We start from the raw sequence: 18078 nt of genomic DNA, 5'->3' as shown, positions 1-18078 counted from the left end.
ACTGAACTTGGTAATAGGATTTTAAAATGAAAGTTTTAACAGTGATCGATAACTATAAAGGTACTTGTATACATCAATGGATAGCATTGCTTACAGTGCCAAGATCCTTCCACACTCACACTTCTGTTTGGTGACCTAATTTGTACACACATGTGGAAGTGAAACTGAATGAGGTTCAATATCTTGTCTGAGGTCCAAATTCTAAACTACTTTTATTTAATGTTAATCCCTTTTTTTTTTTTTTTTTTTTTTTTAAACCAAGCTAAGGCACTACCAGAAATTTCAAGGATAATGATTCTGGCCACTGGAGAATGAAAACAGCATTGGCAATACTTATTTTTAATCATATCTAGTTGACATTGAAACAAACAATCTTTTTCTAGGGGGAAAAAAAGCCAATTCTGTGTTACATCCTTATTAGAATGTTGTGCAATTCAAATAAGCGAGTCTGCCTCATCTTTAATAGAAATTCTCTCAAAAAGGGTTTAGTGACCACTACAGTCAATTTTCAAAACAAATTAGCTGAATTCCCTCTTACTCTGAAGTGTTATTTCAAGTCTGTGGGGGCGGGAACAGGCAAAGAGGTGTACATATGAAAATTAAGACTCCACAATTTTAACACTGATGCCCTGAAAGATGTGCCTCCATATATTTGAATTTCATGCAGGGCAAGATTTAAGTGTGTGTGTGTGTATGTGTATATATATATTTATATATATATATACACAGATACACACATATATGGCGCTATTCCCCATTTCCAAAATGCTTTACTTAATAAATCCTGGTACTCCCTTTTTAAAATTAGCAGTGAATACAGCCTACTAAGGCCAATGTCTCAGTTCACTAATTTGATGCCTTCTTAAGTAAATTTTAAACAGAATAAAGTAGTGCTTCCATACTTGCTATTTGTGATTTCTATTTAAAAATAGGTTTTCTATTTGTGCTCTGTCACCAATTTTTTTCCTTTTATATGGTGATTAAAGCAATATTGAACACTAATCATTCAACTAAAGATTTAGGTAAGCAATCTGTTTCATAGAAACTAAAGGAAGCAGTAATGAAGCAGAGCGAAAAGCCTACTTTCAGAACAAATATTCTCCTAACCAAAAGCTAGGAGCAGTTTGAAAAATTTAAAAATGTACTTCCTTATTAACATATATAATTTTAATGCCTTTGGAACACACTTTTTTAATAAATGTAATTTTTCATAATAAAATTTAAATACATAAGTATAAAAACTACTGCTCCTAGGATTAAAAAAATATAGGAGCATGATAAAATATCAGGAGCCAAAGCTCCTTCAGAGAGCAACTTTGATTCTATGAAGTGCGATATGTGTGTGTGTGTGTGTGTGTTATATATATATATATAGAAGCCCCCATTTACATTATTACAATTTACATTTCTCCACAAATTATACTACTCCCAAATATTTTAAATAACGTATTATATTCAGTAATCTGCACTCATTTTTAGAAATTCTTGGTAAACATTGCAATCTGCAGTGATAACTGGCCCTACAAAAAGGAAAGAAGTTTCCATATAGGGCTAATGAGTGCTCAGAAATATTTTTCTTTCTTTTTTTTTTTTTTTAAAAGAGATATATACTCTTCTAAAAACCTCCCACCCTTGCCCCCATCCCCAACGGAGAGGGTCCCAAAATAAGGTGTTAACAAGTGCTTAATAGATATGTTTCTTAGGTTAATGTCCCAACTGACCCTTAGAAAAATATATTAATTAGACCTTTAAGAAGATTATGTTGGTTGTCTAAGGTGAGGAAAAGCCTATAATTATTCAGTGAATATAATATATTCTCGATTGTTACTTTCATGTTAACTAAGATAGGCTTGTTTTACTTTACTTTGTTCCCCTCTACAAACTCAACTTATTTGCAACACTCCTATCATTTCCCAGAGAAGCATCAAAGTGGGATTTTACTGTATATATTTCTAGTCACTTAAAACTTTGTGGTAGTTCCTCGGGTAGTTTTCTAATGCATTTAACTTCAAATTCTCCATCCAAAAAATTGCAAGGAAAGATGGATTCACATTGAATCAGAAAGATAACATGGGGGTAGGACTGTTGTTTTTGTTTTCTGCTTTTGGTTCTTAAGGGAAAGAAAAATGTATCAAATTCAACAAGAAATGATATAAGCGATATGCTTTCACTTCACTTCTAAAAAGTCCAGTTTTTAACTGTGGCTACAGGGGCCATGATCCCTAGCCAAGTTCCCAAATGTAACCATGTTCTTCACATCTATCTTCCTGCTTAGAAGTCTGTCACCCACAGAGGCTGGGTCAGTCCACTCTGGGATAAACACACCTCATGGCTGCAGTTCCACAATGGCTCTAGATTATGGACTAACCATGGACCAACAATCAAAATAAATTGCTGGCTGTACTTGACCCACCCCTTGGATGTGAAAGGTGGAAAAGACTAAAGAGATCTACCTATGTATTGACTCTGAAGACCCCAATGCCATACATTATTACTATTATTAAATGAAAAGGTAGCATGTTAAGAAGGATGAAACATGACAAAATATCCTGTGTAATAATTTAGGGCCAACTATTAAGTGGCACGAAATGCCATGTCACCTAACAAAGAGTTTCTTTTTGCTATAAATACTGATGCTTTGTGTTTAGGGTTTATTTTTCTTAAAGGCTCATAATAAAGATGGCAAATATTTTAGCCAGACAATGGCGAGTCTTCAGAATATACTGATCTGAAATTATGGTGTATCTAACAAACATCTGTTATCTTCCCAAACTGGACTCTTAATTCATTTGAAGTACTTGATTATTAATCCATTTAGATGCTAGTAACAAAATTTAAACCCTTTAGTTATTCAAAAACATTTTATACAATTTACATTCTATTGCTAAACTTTTAATGAGCCAGATGTCAAAAGGTAGAGCCATTGTTATTAGACAAAAATGAAAATTTTAAGATCTAAAAGTAATTTGAAAATGGGATTTATAAAGATTTACTACTAATAATGGCTTTCCTATATGGAAAAAAAAAAACAAAACAAAACCAACCTCTTAAAATATGACAATTGGCAGTGAATCAGGACAAAATACCCAGGTAAACATAACTGAACACAAATGGTTCCAAAGCTCGTTTTAAAAGCTAGTTTCTATTTTATACTGGCTTAATGAAAATTTGTATTATACAAAAGCAGAAATTTTTATACTGTTTTAAAGTAGGCACTAAAATAAAAATGGTCATCTAGGGCACGGCTACACATACATTTCTGTAATAAATCCATGTCCCAGAATCCTACTGAAAAGCTTGATGGAAACGTGGGAGGGTGGTACTTGTGCTTAAACTGCTGGTGAAAGCTGCTGACAGTGAGTGCAGAGACCCAAGCCCTATAGTGTTTGCAGGATCCTGAAGATCCTGTGTTTGTGGGGGGAGCTGGGAAACAGAAGAATGTGCTTCTTCCTGGGAATAGCTCATTCCAAGGCTCCCCACTGATAGAGGATTATAGGGAGGACCATTTAAAGGTATGAAATTAAACAACTGAGAAAAATCCAATGCTGGTGTGTTTAGGGGGTCACTGATGGAGATAGAGCTTTTGGATAGGGAGAGGTCCCCTGCACCATCATCTAGGGACCCAATCTGAGGATCCAACCCTAGCTTAGATGATGACGATGCTTGAGAATCTTGGGATGAAGAGGGCACGCCACTTTGTAACTCCATCAGGTAACTCTCAATTTCCCCCTTTAATGGCTGTTCTTTTTCAGGAATAGAAATTGCATATGAGGTAGAACTGAACGGATATTTGAAAGAAAGGTGGTGAGAGGGATGAACAGTGTCCATATCTATTGGGCATGTCATTCCCAAAGGTAAAGTTGTGATCATTTGGTGGGCAGATCCCGAGCTCTGCATGGACTGAAATGGAGTGTTGTAGAGGTTTAACTGCAAAGTGTTTGTGAATGGCTTTGATAACAGTTCACTGGAAGGTAAGGACATCACCGGAAGGAGCTCGTCTTTTATAGGCACAGACACATTGCAGGTAAATGGGTCAAGGAAATCTACTGGTTCTGTTTTGACCTTCAGAAGCTCTTGATTGTGACTCTTCTTCATATGTCGAGTCAGGTGATCCTTTCGCCCAAATCTCTGTGCACAATACTGACAGAGGAAGTCCTTTCTTCCAGTGTGCACCACCATGTGTCTCCGGACATCCTTTCGGGTGTAGAACCGGCGATCACAATGTTCGCACTGGTGCTTTTTTTCTTTAACCCCACCAGACGACTTGCCTGCATGAGATTTAAGGTGCTCCAGAAGCACTCCCGTGCTTTCAAAAGTTTGCAAACATACCTTACAGGTGAGGTCACCACTCGTTGCGGCATGCAAGGCCAAGTGACGTTTAAATCCAAGCTTGGTATTGTAGTTCTTGCCACACTCTTCGCACTTAAACGTCTCTTTGTTAGGGTCATGCGTATGGAGGTGATTCTTCAGATGATCTTTCCGGTGAAACATTTTCTCACAATAATTACACTTGTGGGTTTTCTCAGGAGAATGAGTAGCCATGTGCCTTTAAACACAGATATAATCTATAAGTAGTTATCATGACAAAAATGGCATGTATTCACTTTTCAAATGGAAGCTAAACTACTATGCTAACACAGAATTCCCTTAGTAATGGAAACTGTTTAACTTAATATATACCACAAGGATAGTTAATATACCTAATTACTGCAAAACTTGAGCCATTTAAGTTGCCACTTTAGTTTTTGCTGGTTTCCAGCTATCATTACAAAAGCAAATGAGCAAGACTGAATATACTCACGTAAACGTCCTTACCCTTTTCTTGTTGTAATTTCATTCTACAAATGGAAATTCTACCCATTAAGCATTTTATTTTAAAAAGTCCAAAGACACTAACACATAAAAGTATGTGATTCAGAATACTAAAAACTAACCAATGTCTAATCTACTTAACATTTCCTCTCTGCAAATTAGCTGAAAAATGTGTATACAAATACATACGTTTACAATGGCTTCAAACAGCCAACATAAGAGAAAATATAATCTGAAAGACAAATAGAGTTTAATACCTTTGTAATTTGTACTTAGAAACAAAGGCCTTGGTGCAGTCTTGTTGTATGCACTTGTAGGGCCTCTCTCCTGTGTGAGAGTAGGAGTGAACCTTTAATTTCTCAACACTGTTAAAGGCCTTGTCACACAGTTGGCAAGGAAAGTTTTTTCTTGGTTTGGTTTCACCACGCTTACGTTTCCCTGAAGGGACTTTCTGGGTATCTCTTACTTCTGACAAATCACCAGGAATGACAGTGGCCATCGCAGCCTAAACCAGGCCTTCTTGTTGGACACTTGGGAACTGCCCAACTCCACTAAATGATATAGCTTTAGGTGGCTTCTCAAGTTTCATGTGGTCGTAAAAGAAAGCAAAAAGGGACTGGAAAAAAAAATAAGAAACAACTAGTTTGTAACTAAACTCAATTTTTAAAAATTTTATTTGCTATGTGATGCTTTCGAATTAAAAAAGAAACCAATAAAATGGATTCAGCTGGTCTAATGTAATATCATTACATTAGAAACCCCATAGGTTTCTTTATATTTGTCAAAATACATAGAAATGCATTGCTCAGAATGAACAGTTCATACATACCCTGAAATTCCACTTGACACATGTTTTACTTAGGCATAGCAGTAGTGATTTCAGGAACTCTCATGAAGCATCAAAACATGACTCTAAAAAGTGGCATTATTAAGCTTCAATTTTTACAAAGGATGAGAGAACATAAATCTGACTAAAAACGTTTCAGCAAATATTTCAGTCTTTAAAAATCAGTTTGATTTGTGCATGTCAGCTCTAGTCAGACTGCATTATAGGAAAACAGAGATAAGCAACTGTAAACTCTTTTAGGCACCTTGTGAACCAGCAAGTCTGTGGAAGAGGTACTTCACGCAGAGACACTAGAGGCCTGAAAGAGTTGAATGCACCACCCAAAGTGATGCATTATACCAGTGTCATCATACTCTGAGGGATTCCTGAGTCAAGAGTAGAAATTATTCATCTTCCCAACAAATACTAATTCTTCAAATAGTAAAACCTTTTGATGTTTTATTAGGTGAAGCGCATGGTTCTTTGTCATTTTGGGAGAAAGACATGGTTAATGTAATTTTCCTCATCGTTTTTCACATCACAAAAATTTTAGGCACACTGAGGTTAGTAGGTAAATGAGTCAGCAGGCATCCCCGAGAGCTGAAGGCATTGGCCTTTGGACACACCTGCAACCCCTGTGCAGCAGACCTGTGTGGACTTCTGACATGGCACACAACACATCATCAAAGAGGTGTTTAAGGTTGGCAAAAAGGTATGTCAGAGTCTCAATTTGTTATTGGTGCTGCAAAAACGAATGAAATGTACATATTGTACAGCAAGGAGTATATCTTTTTAAACAAAAAATTTAAAAATCAATTAAAACCTTTAAAAATTCATTGACAAAACATAGTAAATATTATTGATTCTGTTTCTAGGGTAAGAAAACCAACTCCTCAAAGATCCAATTCTTCAACGTTTGTAAAGGCTAATAGAGTGATGTACTTTTTTTCTTTTTTTTAAAAGACAGAGTCTCACTCTGTCACCCAGGCTGGAGTGCAGTGGGGCAAGCATGGCTCACTGAAGCCTTGACTTCCCCGGGCTCAAGCTATCTTCAAGTGCCTCAGCTTCCCGAGTAGCTGGGACTACAGGCACATGCCATTATGCCTGACTAATTATTTTTTATTTTTTGTAGACACAGGGTCTCACTATGTTGCCCAGGCTGGTCTTGAACCCCAGGGCTCAAGCAGTCCTCCAGTCTCAGCCTCCCAACATGCTGGGATTACAGGCGTGAGCCACCACACCTGGCCTGTGATGTACTTTTAAGAGACCATAGAAATAATACCTGCAACCTCTTTTAAAAATATCTGATTTTTAAATTGAAAACTTGAATATGACGAAATGACTGTTATTAACTACTAATCAATTGATTTTTTCACCCTACTACATGTTTAAAAAAAGAAAACCAAAACTTCCTTATATCACTTTGTTTTGGCACCAGACTGACACTGACACTTGCTGTCCCAAGCTACTACCAAGCTACTATTAGACTGACTTTCACGGATTCCAGTTATACTTTCACAGGAACTCTATCTATCTACATTTTTGTAAAATTAACTGTATGTTACAACAGGTCTTACTGTATTTTAATGTGAAGGCTGTTTCTAAACAGGCAAAATACAGCAATTATCCACTCGCTTAATTAAAATGGTAAGGCATATGGGTAAGTTCATCAGTACTTGCTTCAAGTGTCTTTCTTTATTGGGTAGATAAAGGCAAGGCCTTTGTGCTATTCAAATGGTCTAAAAATCCGCCTTGCTGTTTAAAAGTGACATTAACACAATGCAACTGACATTACCAATGGTAACATACGTTCTTTTTGTTTTAGATTTTCTGGATCTCAAGGACTTCTTGCTCTTTTTCTGTTATATTCTCATTCAAAAGCTAGGTCCTCTGCCTCCCTCGGAAATATCTAAACAGCTATTCTGCTGTGACCAGTAATGACACTATAAACTGGCATAAAGCATTCTACCAAGGCAGGAAACAAACTTTAATTTTCATTATTTGATTTCCTAACCTGATACTTCTATGCACCTATTTAGAACATCGTGGGAAACAAGTTGATCATTTCACAATTGCAAAATCTACATGGAATGCAAAGTATCTGAATCCCTGTATATAACTAATATCTGAAAATACTTCAAAGACTGGTCATATTTGCCATTGTGTTATAAAATCCAACCATAACAGGCAGAGAATTCCAGTTAAGAAAAACAACTTCTAAGTTATTAGAAAAATTATTAGAAGTGCACCAATATGCAATATACAAACATTTGATTGTACTAAAATTGGTGATAATGAATATGGAGTAACAAATGAATTGTGTTATCTTTGGATGTACATACTGAGCAATGAAGATTGCACTGATTTCAAATATTACACTTTTCTAAGACCAGCTGAAATTTTTTCATGGCTGATTAACACCTTTTTATTTTAGTATATTACAAAACTCAAATTAATTATCATAGGTGCATTTCAAACTATAGGATAAGGTTGTGAGCTCAAAATCTAATAAAAGACCACATTCATAATATGCATATCAGTCAAATACTTTAAAGGTGCATGCACAGAATTACAGTGATTTTCAGTTCAATGCATACCTGATTATAGATGGAAAAAGCCTCAGACTTTGATCTTAGCCAGTCCCATTGACTCTTCGTGGAAGAGAGTGGAATCCAATCCTTCCCATTTTGGCCAATCTATGAAAAAAAAGTGAAAATGGACTATCCTCTAAATGGAACCGGTGTGTAAATGATGGAAAATACAGGATAAAAGAATTGCAGTTTCATGGCACATGCTTACATTCCATACTCTGCTTATGAGTCATGCATTAATTTTCACCAACTACATATGTTTATTAGGTCTAAGCACATTTACATGACCAAATAAATGCATAAATAAAAAGTATTACCTAGATAAATAGCAATTTGTGATGCTGAATGACTCCCCACTTCTTTCCCAAATTTATTATTTCTAAAATCTGACTTACCTACTGAAATGGATATTAGGCCTACTGTTTATAAACCAAATGATCAAAATTTTATTGTTTATTAATATTATGGAAGTGACAATCTTAGGCCCCTTTCGGAGGATGTATCTGGAGCCACCCAAAGAACAACAGGCTCCCGGTGAAAGCACTCACGCCCATACTGTGCACACTAGCACAACTGGGGCTTCTCAGAGCTATACTTTTGCTATCTGCAAAACCTGCCAATTTATTTTTCAGGATGCTGCAAGGATGGCTGAAATGTAGCAACAACTCTGCACTCTTTAGATTTCAAAAGCATGCAAGAGAAGTTAAATATAGATTTGCTACAGAAGAAGGGGGTGTTAGGAAGACAGCATCATTTGGTTTAAGAGGTCATTGTTGAAAACTCTTGAAGTAGCTTATAATGTCTATCAGTAGTATGATCATTAGTAGACTGAGATCACACACAGAAAAAAATCTGTTAATTCTTGATTGTACAAGTAAACATGAAAAGAATAATGGTCAAAAGTCAGAATAATCTAGAATCATCTATTGTAGAGAGCACAAGGCATAAGAGATCAGTAAACTCAGAGTATTTTAAAGATGAACATTCAGAAATCATGATTATAAAGGGATAATTAAATCAAATAGTTAAAATATAATAACAAACAGATATGTTAATGACAGGTTAAATAAAAATAACTTTCAAATTCTTAACACAAATCTAAAAATGTCCCCTGTGATAAAACTTTCATTCTTGAAGAATTTGATGATATCTAAATCAGGTATTTAATAGAAGGCATTCAAGCATCATCATAAAAATGCCAAGGGTATATCTGAAAGCAGCAGTTTTTTATAGTTTAAAAGACAAGAAAAGCAAAAATTTAGACCTACAAAAGATATTTTAAACATTAAAGCAAAAGCTCCATTCTTTTGTAAAGCACAGGACATGCATAAATGGAAGAACGGAATTCTGCACATCAAAATTACAAAATAACAACATTAACTTTGTAAATACTTACTTGCCCAGGGCACATATTGAGTTTTTTGTAGGGTAATTAAGAATATGAAAGACCATTTTGTGTCATTATGTTATTTTAAGAATATAAATACCTGACACGTGTGGAGTGTTTTCATCTCTATTATCTCCCTGGAATTCAATGAATCTGAGAGGTGGATGTGTTTACCATCATTGCCATTTTAAGGTGAGAGGCCCACAGAAGATGAACAACTTGACAGCATATGTGTGATAAAGAAGGGATGAATGCCCTAAAACCACGACTTCACTTTTATTCTACTATTTTCTATGACAAGGCAGGTTAGCAAACCAATTTGCAAGTGGATAAATCCTGTCACTACACTTAAAAGATCAAAAGAGGGGACAGTGCCTATTTTCTCTTTTAGAGCTGCCAAATATCCAAAAGGAAATAAATTTAAGACTTAAAAAGTTTAAAAGACAGTTTATAAAGTCAGTTTTAAATAATTTAAACAGCTGTTAATGTAAAGTAATAGCTAATACATCTGTCTGAGTGGATAACGATTTGGGTAGAAACAAATTGAAAACCCAAGTTAACTAGTAAACAATAAGTTTATGTATTTTTTCCTTTATTCTCCAATCCATATAAATTTTATTGCATTCTCAAATACATTCATAAAATCTTTATTTATGCTTATTGTTCAATGGCATTTTACAATAAAAAACTTCAGCATCTAAGTATTTCAACAGTTTAAAATTATGTATATTGTGACATATTCCAATAGTTTAGAAATTACCCATGCTATATATTTTACAGTCTAAAACAACACAGCCAATCATTTTACTTTATTTTATCCCAAAATATAATCTCGAATTTCTTAATTTCCCTAAATTGAACCTATTTTGAGTTCTTATGAGTTGCCAGATAATTTCAAAGTTCTGCTAAATATTTCCCCCCAAAAAAGAAAGCAGGACTGGTTAGAAATTATTCTTTGGATTGATATAATAAAAATTGAAGAGTTTGTATTTATGTAATCCTAACTGAAAAGTTAGATAGATTGGTTACTGTGCTTTTCAAGTGATGAAAATTCTTCTTTGCCTTGGTCTGACGAACTGTGAATCAAAGTAGAAAATACATACACCCATTTCAAATCACTCTGTGATGAACAGCAGTTCAGAGTACGCTTCTAGTTTTTATTGGTACCAGAAGAAGCATTTTTTTCTAGGGCAACTTTGCATACAGAAACAATACAGTATGGAGTGCTTGTGCACACACACCCAGGTTTATTTTCTGATGTTTTACATTATTCCAAAACAGTGACTCTCATAGAAAACTAACAAGCAAAAATGAGTCATACGGCAGAGGGTCTACTAAAATCAGTTCCTATGAGATGCCAGCAAAAGAATAGGCCTGTATTAAAACTGCATCTATATTTTAAATTCCATAGTTCTGATAATCATTTTGCTAAGAGCTGTGAATTTTTTCACTTACCTGCATCAATAATTATTTCATATTTAAAAGTCAAACATAGATTTTGCTAATTAAGGGCAAATACCATCAAGCATCAAAGCTTTATCCTCCTTTATGCTTACAAGATGCCTTTAGTAAGTAATTCAGAAGAATTAAAAAAATTTCCTTAAAACAGGTTTTTCATATAGAGTAAATAAAGTAGGTTGCAAAAGGAAACTTACCAGTTTTTAATATTGTAATTTACATGTATGAAACACAAGAGAGTTTTGAATAATGTGAAATCATCTATTACTAAGATAATAACTGAAGGCAGTTTAGAAGTAAGAGCAACAGTATACTTAGAACATTTTTAAGAAACAACTTCGGTGTTTCTGTATAATTTGTAAATTTTTATAGCATTCACTTTCCATAGGTCTGTAAAATCACTTATTAGTGAAAAATAACAGGAAAAAAACTATCTTATAAAAACCTAAGAATGAAAAATCAGCTGCAGACAGTACAGGGGCAGAGAGGTTGTGCCAGTTTTATTCACTGTTGTTTCCCATAAAAGGCAGTTAAAATAACTGTTGAATGAATGAAAAAAAATTAAAGCAGGGCCAAGTGCTTACCAGCACCACAATGACCTACAGGCTTGCTTAGTCATCGTAATAGACATAAGACAGAATTTACAGTTGGCCCGCTGTATTTGTGGGTTTTGCATCCATGGACTCAGCCAACCATGGATTGAAAATATTTTTTAAAAACTGCATTTGTATTGAACATGTACAGACTTTTTTGGTCATTATTCCTTACACAGTACAGTATAACAACTATTTACATAGTATTTACATTGCGTTAAGTATTATAAGTAATTTAGAGATGACGTGAAGAGTTCATGAGAGGATGTGCATAAGTTATATGAAAATACTATGCCATTTTATTTCAGGGACTTAAGCATCTGTGAATTCTGGTATCCCAGGGAAGTCCTGAAACTAAATCCCTCACGAATATCAAGGGACAACTGTATATATCTATATTCAAGTCAAAGATAATGTAGTATGAACAAAATTTGGTCCAACAAATTGAATAAGCTAATAGAACAGTATTTTTTTTGAAACTAAGCAGCTATTTGAAAAGTCTTAGATTAAAACAATAGCAATTGTAATAAAAGGTTATCTAAAAATACTTATTTTGCCTCAGAAAACAAGCATTCTCTAACCTTAATACCAAGAAATCAACTAATACCAGTAGATAACATCAATTTGGCTCCCATTCCTAATAAAAATTTCCAAAGTGAAAACATGCCTGATGCTTGCATTAGTCCTTGGTATGGGGCAGGAAGGACAACGAGACCCTCAGTTGGGGCTGCTGGTTCCTACAGAGGGGAACAGAAAGGAGCTGGAGCAACTACTGAGAAGCAGGAGACATAGCCAAGACATGTACCTAACTCGCCTGAGTTACAGCAGGTCCCCAAAAATGCATTTTATAACTGGAATGTGGAAAACTCAGTATTTACTTTCCTAAATTAGATGTCATAGTTAACTAAAGTTAATAAAAAATAAGGATGCCCTTTTTGAATTATTGTTTTATATTTTTAACTCATTTTGAGCAATTCATTAAAATATAGTTCATCTTTTTGAAATTTACCATAAAAATTAGCCTTACTGATGTTTAGAAATGTCTTATATTTAGCATACAACTATTTGAGAAGTGAGGAGAAAAATGGCATAACTTTTTGTGTAAGAACCAACAGGAAAAAGTCAATGAATTCCAAAGTGGAATCAGGAAACCCCAATATCAGTTCTCTTATCTCTACAAGTAGGATGTTCCTTTTCAGGCCACTCATTTTCTAGAGTACCCAGAGAGAATGAATTGATAACCCAATGAAGAAGGAGTATCAAGTAAATATCTCCGATTTCAGACATATTTTCCTTGGTTATTTATTTTATAGAGCAAAAATGCCATGTTAAGTTAAAAACTGTTTTTCTCTTTTGAAAACTCCTTTTTTTTTTTTTTTTCAGACAGGGTCTCACTCTGTCACCCAGGCTGGAGTGCAGTGGTGCAGTCTTGGCTCACTGAAACCTCCAACTCCCAGGTGTAAGCGATTCTCGTGCCCCAGCCTCTGCAGCAGCTGGGATTACAGGCATGTACCATCATACTGGCTAATTTTTTGTATCTTTAGTAGAGATGGGGGTTTTGCTATGTTAGACTGGTCTCGAACTGCTGGCCTCAAGTGATCTACCCGCCTTGGCCTCCCAAAGTGCTGGGATTACGGGCGTGAGCCACCATGCCCAACCGAAAGCTCCCTTCTAGTGATCCATAACTTAGAAGCACTTCATTTTAACTGCTATGTGGGGTGGGGGGTGGGGAGGGGTTCCCTACGACTGTATATTTTTATCAAAATAAAAAGACTTAAAAATACAATGGGTGGTACAATACTGAGATATTTTCATTTTCTTCACACAGGGCCATTAGTATTTTCAAAGAGGAAATGAAAAAGAAATTGTGCAAAAGGGAAGCAATGATGCTTCAGAGAGCAAAGAAGGGCAATTATATCTGAATGCAAAGTAAGATTAATCAGTACTCTATTTTCAGATAATTTCTTGTGCTTTTTTTTTTTTCTACAAAACAGTCCCAAAATGTTGGTGATCTGGGTCTGATTACAAAGTAGGTAGCCCACAGGTCAGCTCAATCTGAAAACTGCATGTATCCCAAATTGTGGTAAGTTATTGATCTTATTACCAGTAACTGCTTAAGTTTCTGGGGGTACAACAAAAATGTTTGACACCAACTATAAAAATGAAGGACCCTAAATATCTGGAGAACATGCCTCCATTCATGTATAGTTAATTGCCTAATGCTATTAAAATCGCAAATACAGAATAATCCAAATTTCATGTCTGAACTGTCAAGCACTCATACTGAATCTGTCTATAAATTCAAACAAAAAGGCAGACATCAGACACTTTATAAAAGTGCTAAGGAAAGAAAATTTTACTTAGCTATAAATTTAAGTTTTACTTAGCTATAAAAGCTCAAGCAGAGAATTAGTTTTAAGCCATCTCAAAGTAAAGTGTACTTTAAAGATGGGCTTGTGCTATGGCATAAATGTTGTATATGTGCTAATGCTTGAGTAGCACTAAAAAATGTAATGAAAACAGAATTTGTGGCCTGGTTCAGGTCTGCACATACCATCCATCTGTCTTCCCTAAGTTATGCCCATGTGGATGTCCAGGATAAAATCACTTCTAGAAACAACCATTTCTATTTATTCCCACATAGTTAAGGTTAAACAGGATCAGTTCTAGGCAAAACCGTCATATCAAGGGTAGCTGCTCTCTCCTCTGCCTCCCTCTAGAGGACACCATGTACTCTCTTGGCTGGAACAATTAGAAGAGATTTGTTATCTATATTCCTTGACTAATTCTATTTGATCAAGAATGACCTTGAAAACCTTACCTCTCTGAACCTTTTACCCTTAATATGGACTGGAAAGCTCTTCTTGAAATGACCTGATATGTCTTTCCCCCAGTGACAGTAAATTCATCAGCAGGGATGCTATTATTCATCTTCATATCCCTAGCACCTGGTCAGCACCCTAGCCTGTAGCAGACATTTGCTGAACAGAACTGTGGTCCCTTTAAGGGAATTTCAGGAATCAAACCTAGCAGGTAAATATGTTTCAGGTCTCCTGAAATTTCACATTGGTTATAAAGCAAGCTCAGAAGACAAGCCCCAGAGAAATACATGGTTAGTTTGTTTTGGCAGAGAGGTAGGAACTTAGGGAAAGCACCACCGCCACCTGGGAGTCCGTACTGCTTCCGTGTCCCCAGGAGAGGTGTCACCTGCTTTGGCAGACCTCAAAAGCCAGGGAGTCTCAGGCTCGTGCTACCCAGAGCCCGCCAAGCACGGATACAAACCTGGGTAGCACTCAGCCAGCCTGGATGTTTAGAACACTTCTGCTTTAAATGTCCTGTTCCATAGCTCCTTAAGCACATGGAACCTGTATTGATCATGATTTATGATTTAGAAATAGTGAGTGAATTTCTATGGGAAGGAAAAAGGAACAAAGTAAAATTTAAAATCTTTAAAAAAGGACATCCTTCATGTGAAAATAAAATGTGAGGATCATGTTTAAAATATCAGAGAAAATTTTCAACTGATTACAGATACAGGAGAATAAAAAAGGAGAAAACCTGCATAAATGTGGTTTGGCTAAGTAAAACTAATCATTTTTCCTTTTTCTAGCTACTAAAAAACAACTTCATTAAAAACAAGTTTAAAAACTATAGTAAAGAAGAAAAAGAAAAAAAATCCATAATCCCTAACATGAAAGATTTTTATAGTATACAGATAGCTAAAATATTTATAGTATACAGATAGCTAAAATTTTAATGTTAATGGCGTTGATGCTTAAACCCATAGAATGTTGTTCTTATAGAAAATTTTAGCCAGATCAATTCATGTACCTTTAATTTGATTGTCAAGCTCTGTTCATGTATCTTGTGAAACCCTGTCCAAGGCTTCCTTTCCCCCATCTGCCATCAGTGAAGAGTTTAGGAGCCCATCCCCTGGTATCTGGCACAGTCACCATTGGCTTTTTTTCCAGTCTCCCCATCCTAGGGCTGGGGGTCCTGGCCTCTCACCCTCTACCCTATCTTGAAGGTTGTACTGACAGACTTACCTGGTACCATATCCATGTATGCCTGGATTTCCAAGTATTGCTACACCTTGATTCTGTGACACTGAGCTGCGCCTACAGGTTAGGAAATCTAGATGCTTGTGTGTGTCCTCTTCCCAACAATGCTGGCAAATTGCTCTTGTTGCATTGGGTTCCTTATTCTAGCATCTGCCCCATCCCTGTGAGCAAGTCTAATCCCCCTCTCCACCTGCCCATAGGTAACAGGATCCTTCCCAGGACAAAAAGAAAAAAGAAAAAAAAAAAAAAATAGATATAAGGGCAACATGGGATAGTGTATCACTGAGCAAGATTTAGAGAAAGAAGAGCTTAAAAGTACATCTGTGGGCTATCTGGGGAACAGGAACAAATATTAAGTTTTTACAGCAGCTATGTGTTTTGTGGAAAGAGTGAGGAAGATTGTTCCTTGCTAGTATTTTAGGTCTCCCATTCAACCATAATTATTACTAAAGTCCTGATCACAGTACATACTGATAGACCCTAAGATCGTAAGTGGCATGCTTATTATGTGGCATGCTTTTCAAAGCTTTTAATATTATATCTTATAGTATTTAGGAACTGGAATAATTAATCACTTTGAAAGTCATGCCATATAATGATAAAAGCCACCTACCTGAGGCCCTGCTCCAAACTCTAGCAAGGCAACCTTATTAATAGACCGTCACAGAATGAAGCATTCTGGGTGCCAAATACGGCCAAGGCAGCACCAAGAGGCAACCTAAAAAGAAAAGAAGAGTTAGTTTTAAATTCCAAAAGTCAGGCCAATCTGGTTAATGGCATATGTACTAAACTGCTTTTAATTCATTATCATTTATTCACATTCTTTGTACTTTATTGAAAAATGTATCTTAAATCCTGTTAAAAACATATAGTACATGGAAAAATGAAAAGTACACAAATTAATATCCCTAGATTTATGTATTTTCCCCTGAATCACAGTTATCTAGATTACTCACATTTTTATTTTGATAAATTATTTCAAGTTTACTATCATTTCTCAAAACTGCTGCTTACTTTCTTTATTTATGTTCTAAACACACCCATTATCTTCTCTACAACACAGTTTTCAGAAAAACCTTTTGTGGTGTCTATCTTGTCCTTAACAATCGCTATGGGAGAAATCTTGCCCCATGAGTGCTTTCCTCAGTCTGAGACCAGGCCATCTGTCCACAGAGAAGGGTGCAAGCCACTGAGCGCCCTCAGGCAGAGGCAGAATAAGGAGCCAGAATTTCTGAGCTCTTGAATTAGTCTTTATGATGTGATTATTGCTTGTTTTCAATTAAATTCCCAGGTCATGTCCATCCTCAACGACATACAAAGAAAATGCAAAATGTATTCTGAAGTATTCAATGTTTTGGGTTATCTTCAGCATCCGTCTGTTGGTGCAGGTTATGAAGACCAATCTCTAGGGATATTAACTAGGAGAGAAAAGGAAGCCACAAGTTCTATGCAGAAAATCACTTGCTTCATTTCCCTACACCAGAGGGTCAAGGCTCAATTATACATGGTTACCACTCTACTAAGACGAATATGTGACACTGATGGAATAAACATTACCAACACCTATTATGTATGGTACCAATCTGAATTACTATGGGTACAGACAGACATGATTCCTGTTCTGTAGGAGCAGACAAGTTAGTTGTGGCTGGAGAATATATACGTTTTGTCGTGCAGAAGCTCTTTAGTTTAATTAGATCCCATCTGTCAATTACGGCTTTTGTTGCCATTGCTTTTGGTGTTTTAGTCATGAAGTCTTTGCCCATGCCTGTGTCCTGAATGGTATTGCCTAGGTTTTCTTCTAGGGTTTTTATGGTTTTAGGTCTAACATTTAAGTCTTAGATCCGTCTTGAGTTAATTTTTGCATAAGGTGTAAGGAAAGGTCTAGTTTCAGTTTTCTGCATATGGCTAGCCAGTTTTCCCAACACCATTTATTAAATAGGGAATCCTTTCCCCATTGCTTGTTTTTGTCAGGTTTGTCAAAGACTGAACAGACAACCTACAGAACAGGAGAAAGTTTTTGCAATCTATCCATCTGACAAAGGGCTAATATTCAGAACTACAAGGAACTTAAACAAATTTACAAGAAAAAAAAACCCAATCAAAAAGTGGGCGAAGGATATGAACAGTCACTTCTCAAAAGAAGACATTTATGTGGCCAACAAACATATGACAAAAAGCTCATCATCACTGGTCATTAGAGAAATGCAAATCAAAACCACAATGAGATACCATCTCACACCAGTTAGAATGGCAATCATCAAAAAATCAAGAAACAGCAGATGCTGGAGAGGAGGTGGTGAAATAGGAATGCTTTTACACTGTTGGTGAGAGTGTACATTAGTTCAAC

At 35.8% G+C, this 18078-nt stretch overlaps 1 protein-coding gene across 6 annotated transcripts in view; it reads right to left on the bottom strand.

Moving 5' to 3' along the window:
* Nucleotides 1-228: 228 nt before the first annotated feature.
* LOC105482273 (PLAG1 zinc finger) overlaps nt 229-18078 on the bottom strand; it is a 48791-nt gene continuing 30941 nt past the window's right edge. Inside the window, exons 2-5 of one of the 6 annotated variants that reach the window (XM_071068228.1) lie at nt 16342-16446; nt 8236-15785; nt 5070-5428; nt 229-4546 (exon numbers count right to left, since the gene is read on the bottom strand). In XM_071068228.1, coding sequence (XP_070924329.1) covers nt 3286-4546; nt 5070-5311 — 1503 coding nt within the window. In that variant the 5' untranslated portion in view covers nt 5312-5428; nt 8236-15785; nt 16342-16446 and the 3' untranslated portion in view covers nt 229-3285. The remainder of the gene's footprint in view (nt 4547-5069; nt 5429-8235; nt 15786-16341; nt 16447-18078) is intronic. The other 5 variants (XM_071068230.1, XM_011742295.3, XM_071068229.1 and 2 more) reach the window with 5 other exon arrangements.

This window comes from Macaca nemestrina, chromosome 8 (genome assembly GCF_043159975.1).
Source record: "Macaca nemestrina isolate mMacNem1 chromosome 8, mMacNem.hap1, whole genome shotgun sequence".
Lineage (NCBI taxonomy): Eukaryota > Metazoa > Chordata > Mammalia > Primates > Cercopithecidae > Macaca > Macaca nemestrina.
This window is presented reverse-complemented; position numbering and strand designations above follow the sequence as displayed.